This window comes from Lactuca virosa, chromosome 5, assembly GCF_052849685.1.
Source record: "Lactuca virosa cultivar CGN04683 chromosome 5, Lactuca_virosa_CGN04683_v6, whole genome shotgun sequence".
Lineage (NCBI taxonomy): Eukaryota > Viridiplantae > Streptophyta > Magnoliopsida > Asterales > Asteraceae > Lactuca > Lactuca virosa.
Genome location: NC_136430.1, coordinates 330,273,396 through 330,279,489, shown reverse-complemented (window position 1 = coordinate 330,279,489; position 6,094 = coordinate 330,273,396). Strand labels below are relative to the sequence as shown.

The window sequence follows — 6,094 nt, the reverse complement described above, 5'->3', positions numbered from 1 at the left end:
TGATCGACAGTTTTGTTGGTTAGAAATACGTCCCATCAATATCTCGTAGCCACTTGTTTGTGATCAATCCTTTGTATCTTTATTATATGGTCCCCTTAGTAATGTTTTTCTTTTTTCTGAACGCACCATGCTAATTTAGAAAAAGTCTTTAATGATCCAAGTAAACCCATAAACCAACTAAAACCATGTCCAAACTCATCAAGACTCATGAGATCCCTAGAGCTTTTATGTGCCTTTTATATGAATTTTATGCAATATTTCATGTAATAACATTGAAATGGCGCAAAATTAATCGAATAATAGGTGAGATTGACAATTTTATTGGTTGAAAAAGCGTTCCATCAACATCTTGTTGCATGAGCTATATGGTCCCCCAATACATTATTTCAACAAATAGAACAATGTCCACTACCTCCAAAGATATGGGCTTTTTATTTATAACTTTCTACATTTTTATACCATATAATATATATGAAAACAATAGTTAAAACTATTAATATAAATACTACTTTCTTTATTGGATAATTTGAACCTTAATTTGGTTGAAGGAGTGTTTGGTGGATATTTCTTTGCCACATATCAATCAACTAAGTGGATCAAACAATATAGAACTTAAGGTCCCGTTTGATAGTTTCTGTCTGGAAAAGTGCTGTCTGGTAAAGTGCTGTCTAGTAAAGTTTTCTGAATGGGAAAGAAACCATGCTGTTTGATTGTACATCTGTTTGACTGTGTTGTACATCTGTTTGACTGTGCTGAATGATGAAAAAAAAGTAATAATTCAATAAAAAAAAATTTAAAAAAAAATATATTTAAAAAAATTAATAATCCAATAAAAAAATAAAAAGGCGGGGTTTGGTGTATAATTGTCTTTCCAGCCCATTCAGCCAGAAAGATATGATTTTGGGGCTTTCTGGGAAAGACATATCTTACCGGAAAAGACTCATTCTTTTGTGCAAATCAAACCGTCTTTCCGGTCCATTCAACCAGAAAGATTTGTTTGGACCTGGAAAAATACATATCAAACGGGGCCTTACTCGACGAATATCCAATTTTGAATGGGTTCAAAGGGGTAGATGAATATGATTCCATTGATTCCTCGATCTCTTGTTTGTAATTACTTTACACATCTTAATCAATAGATGCAATATACAAAATTGCTTTCTCTCACATCGTCTTTACTTATAAATCATCATTAATTGTGTATGCAATATACTACTTATCAGATATGAGAAAATAAGATTATGCGATCAAGTTGAAGAGAAACAAAACAAAACTATGAAGAAATAAAATAACAAGTCATTAAATTATCCAGATCATTTTCAAATTGACAACCAAATCTGTTTATAACATATACCATTATTACTTCCTCCTCCTCCTTTCTCTTGCAAACCCCCAATTTTGACAAACAAAAAAATCGGGGGATTGAAAAAGACAAGTGAACATAGAAGAATATCATGTCTTTTTGTCTCTCAACAAAAGCATAGAAATTCAAATATATCAAGTAGAAAGGCCAGTCATCTTGCAAATTGGGCATAGATTTTTCTGTGAAAGCCACTGCTTAATGCAACTTGTGTGGAAATCATGTCCACATTCCAAGCTCCCAATATTATCTCCGTTAATATATTCTTCCTGCAATACAACACTCCAAAATTGAGATCATAGTCACAATTATTATATAATAATAATAACATGATCAAAATTATCATCGAAATTGTTCTTTATGTTTTAATAATAAACTCGTTTAAAATCAAGAAGTTTGGTTGGGTCCCCAATCCAAGTAGTGTATGACTAAATGATGTTTAAAAAAGAAAAAGAAAATGCTAGATTTCTTTTCACGAAATGACACCATTATTTTGCAAAAGAAAAATAATGCATTTAACAAAAAGTTGAAATTTACAAGAAAAAATGTTTTCACAAAGTTGTTTTGGCCCAAGTGAAGTGGTCATTTTATGAAAGGGCGCCACCCATTTTGGTCATTTTAGTGATTAACCCAAAAACAAATGAGGGCAAATTTGTAAAAAGTTGGGACTTTAACAGGATATGCTTCATTTCCCTGACTTTCTCTGTTAAGTCTTTCTTTCTGCATTAAAAGAAAGAGAAACACCCACTTGATGTGCTTAATAGTCTAAGCACTTATTCTGAACAGAATAACTTAATGGATTAAGCCAAAAAACACTTGGCTTAATGTATTAAGGCACTAACCCTTTGTCTATTTTCCCTTCTTTTTTCCTCCCAACCTATCTCACGTTAAAACTGATGAATACTTTGAAATTTCTTTTTTGGAATGCAAGGATAAAACGGTCATTTTAGTTTAGTCTCATTGAGACGGTTTATTCAGTCTAGCAAAGAAAGAGACTTCATGTGAAAAATTGGTACTTCATCCATCAGGACTTGATTGGTAAAGTACCAATTTTTCACATTTTAAGAGAAAAATATGACGCCTAATAAAACCCACAAAAACCCTAAAAATAACATAAACTTGAGCACGGATAATCCGATTTTCTTATTGGCTTTCATGTTCTTTGCTGAAAAATAGTGAAAAGTAGCAATTTTTCACATAGTTTAAGAGAAAAATCTCACCCGACATATGCAACATGGCTCCAAATTTTGGGTTGATATAGCCATGAAAGATATGTGTTTTCTTTGTTTCATTGATTTCATGATAACTTCCTCACTCAACCCAGTTTTCACATCTCCTATACGTTCTTCAAGTGCCAAAAGTTCCTGATAAACAAATCAATGTTTACAAAAATATTAATAACTAAATAATATTTGAAAAGAATTTTAAAAAAAAAATAGCAAGACCCAGAGGCTTACCTCATAAGACATGTTATCAACATCTAGCCTCATATCTCTGTGCCTGTCATGTAGCTCAGAAACCCCGTTTATAAATGGATCAAAGAGCATGTAATCCTGACATATAACATTTCAGAAAGTTGTTTGAAAGAATAAGAAATTTTGGGGAAATTATTCAAGAATCCAAATGTTTTTAAGCTTATTTTTTATTAGAATTTGGAAAATTATTCAAGAAAACAACACCAGACCTCAGCTCGTAAGCTTTCACCTCTTCGCAATGCATTCAAAATCTGACGCATCTGTAACATGGAAGTCAAACATAATTTCATGACTTAGTAACACATTTATTTAAAAAAATATATCTTACAAAATGTAAAGAAAACTACGTTTCAAAATCAACATTTTAAGGTACATATTTGAACTTAAATAACTGTTTTCAAAAGTGTTGAAACACTAGAGCATTTTTTTTGAACATACAAATCATAATAAGATGGAAATTATATCAAGATATGTTTGATTTAACTAATTGTGAAATTTATAATGTAAGATATATCCAATATAAAACTAATGAATTTTATGTAATTATATCATAAGAAAACAAACCTCAGAAACCAGCCTATGTCTTCCCTCAATATCAGAAGCAAAAGCCTGCCACTCATCACCAGGCACCTCCATCAAAGGTCCTGACCTTAAAAAATGTTGACGATGACGCCCCCGGCTAGGTAACACATTCTCCTCTGAGGAAGAAGAAGACCCCGAGGGCAAAATGGGAAAATGACCTCTATGGCCCACAGACTCGACCTCAGAAGAAGGGAAAAGAGTCCAAGGAGGAAGCTCAGTCAACCTTTGCTGACCATGTGTCCCAGAAGAGCTTACATGAGGTATCCAAACAGGGTCATTTCTGTAATTATTACCTCCATTACTGTTTGATCTCCCAGTTGCTAAGCTCCAATTAGTGGGATCTTGCACCATATTTCTTGTCTCATTTGAAGGACCAAAGTAAGAATTTTGCTCATTGTTTCTTGATGAACTTCCATTTCTTGAAAAGGGAATTAGGTTTCTTGGCATTCCTGGAACTTGAACTAAAGGTGGTTGAACATTTAAGGGTTGACTAGAATTGGGAGGAGTCAAAATTGGTCCTCTAGATGGTTGACCAAGATACTCACTATGTGGAAGTCGTCTAAAAGGCAATGAGTTTCCAGGGGTTCCGGTTGATGATATGTTAAAAGGTCCGGAACCGGAATCTCTGATTCCATTGTATCTTCGTGAGCTCTCAGTTGCAATCGGAGGAGTAAAGGCACTTGGAGAGTTGACCACTGGTGAAGGTTGACTTGCACTGCTGGAAGAAGTACCTTCTAATGCTTTTCTTTTACAAGAGAGACCCCAATTCCCAAAAGAACAATCTGGTTCATGTTCATGTTCATGTTCATCAGACTCCATTTCAGGAGTACCTGATTTGTAAAGATTCATGAATCTGAAACCCTGTTCACCATCATTTCCACTACTATTACTATTACCCCCATATTCAAGATTCAGATTTACATCCATGGGAATGTGATTAGGAGTGGAATGGAATTGAGTATTTGGTGGATCCAATTGTCGTTCTTTATATCTTGAATCTTGTTCATTTGGTCTAGAGCTTGATTCGCCTACATCCCAGCTACTGAAACTTCGAGAGTTATGGTGATCATTTGTGTTTTCACAATTGAAATTTAGTTCACCAGAAAGATCATTACTTAAGAGGCGTCTTTCAGTGGGGGATAACCTGATGTTGTGTTCATCAGACTCGTTCATACCATGATTAGGACCCTGGTTAAGATCAACGGTTTCAGGGAAGGTATCAAAGATACTCCTTTGACGTTGCATTAGGAATAACAATCAAGATTCAACCACAACTCTGAGCTGATAGAAATGGATTCCTGAGATTGATGGGCATATATTAGGTATAGATATTGGGGTTAAATGCACATTTATGCAACAAAGTTTCACCTTTTTTCCCCAATTTATGCAGCAAAGTGGTTTTTTATGCTTATAATATGCAAAGTTTCATTTTATGACTGAAAATGGAATGGAATTTAAATTCTTGAACCAATAAACACCACTGAACACAAATTAAATCCACATTTCAAACGATACATCCATGTCAACAAAGGGAACCACACTTTGACTTTGGATGTCAAACTGGTTACTATCCATCCTTCAAGATTGATATGAGTGTTTAAAGTTTCGGAAGAAAAAAAAAACTACATATAATTTATACGAAAAGGATAACCTTTTGTACTAAATTTGCCATCAAACACAGTAGGTTTGACCTAAAAAAATCAGTAAAAAACTGGTGTCTTGATAGAAATAGACATCAACTTTATGTGAATCTTGTTTCTTACTTCGTAAATCAATAAGAAACAAACCCACATAGCTAAAAGTCAGATCCCCTCTTCTCACTCAAAACAACAACCTAACAAACAAATAAAGATGTCTAATTGAACAAGAAATGGAATCAAATTCATAAAAAATAGGAATACCCATGTTGAGTAAGTGCTCAAATCGTAAAGAAATTGATCGGAAATTGTACCAATGAAGATAATTAGGGTCGACGGAAGCCGAGGCAGTTTAGCCGGTGGGTCGACAACGTTTCACCAAGAATCGAAGCGATTGTGCTACGCTTTCGCCGACGGTTTCCTCTGGCGGTGGGTGAGAGAAATAACAAAGACACGAGAAGGTCACTGGGAGGGGAAGGGAGGGGGAGGAGGAATAAAGGATGAATATGTGAATTGTAGGTGTTGATTGAGAGATTAAGAAGTAATTGGGTCTTGATTTTTGTTTGATCTTGGATTAGGTTTTGATCTTGGGCATAACATAACCCTCCTTTCCCAAGTTTACCAAATTTCTAAGGTTGCTTTTAATAAAAATCAATATTTATTTTAGTGAGTTTAGTTACAAAATTTTGTAATTATCTAATATAATAAAGCTATTACTGGTTACCTTGTTAATAAGATTTAGTCATTAATGTAACAATATTATAATCTTATTGTCATTTTATTTTATGTAAAAGATTATCAATTTTGGGTAATTTTATAAAAATAGTAATAAATTTTTTTATATTAAAATGGTTGTAAAGTTTTAATTAAGTTCATTTAGTAAAAGAGAAATTAAATATTTTCATATATTACTCATCCTTCTACCTATGTTAAATGCTAACAAATATATTAAAATATTATTAATTTCATTAAATGTGACACATATCAACATTTAACATGGATAGGATGATGAATATGAAGAAAATATATGATGATATTTA

General features: G+C 33.3%; 1 protein-coding gene across 1 annotated transcript; it reads right to left on the bottom strand.

Annotated features, from left to right (window-relative positions):
- Positions 1-1,276: 1,276 nt before the first annotated feature.
- LOC145115513 (E3 ubiquitin-protein ligase MBR2-like) lies at positions 1,277-5,664 on the bottom strand. Its single transcript, XM_079051809.1, has 6 exons — positions 5,369-5,664; positions 3,400-4,715; positions 3,045-3,095; positions 2,818-2,913; positions 2,581-2,724; positions 1,277-1,629 (listed from the first exon to the last, which is right to left on the bottom strand). The coding sequence occupies exons 2-6, from the start codon at positions 4,660-4,662 to the stop codon at positions 1,498-1,500; spliced, it is 1,686 nt and encodes a 561-aa protein (XP_078907935.1). The 5' UTR covers positions 4,663-4,715; positions 5,369-5,664; the 3' UTR covers positions 1,277-1,497.
- Between the last annotated feature and the right edge of the window lie 430 nt (positions 5,665-6,094).

Excerpts from the sequence above, each read along its gene's own strand:
- LOC145115513 (XM_079051809.1), bottom strand. The coding sequence starts at position 4,662 with ATGCAACGTCAAAGGAGTATCTTTGATACCTTCCCTGAAACCGTTGAT. Across the intron at positions 3,096-3,399 it reads GACATAGGCTGGTTTCTGAG|ATGCGTCAGATTTTGAATGC; the intron begins GTTTGTTTTCTT and ends TCCATGTTACAG. Across the intron at positions 2,914-3,044 it reads GTGAAAGCTTACGAGCTGAG|GATTACATGCTCTTTGATCC; the intron begins GTCTGGTGTTGT and ends GTTATATGTCAG.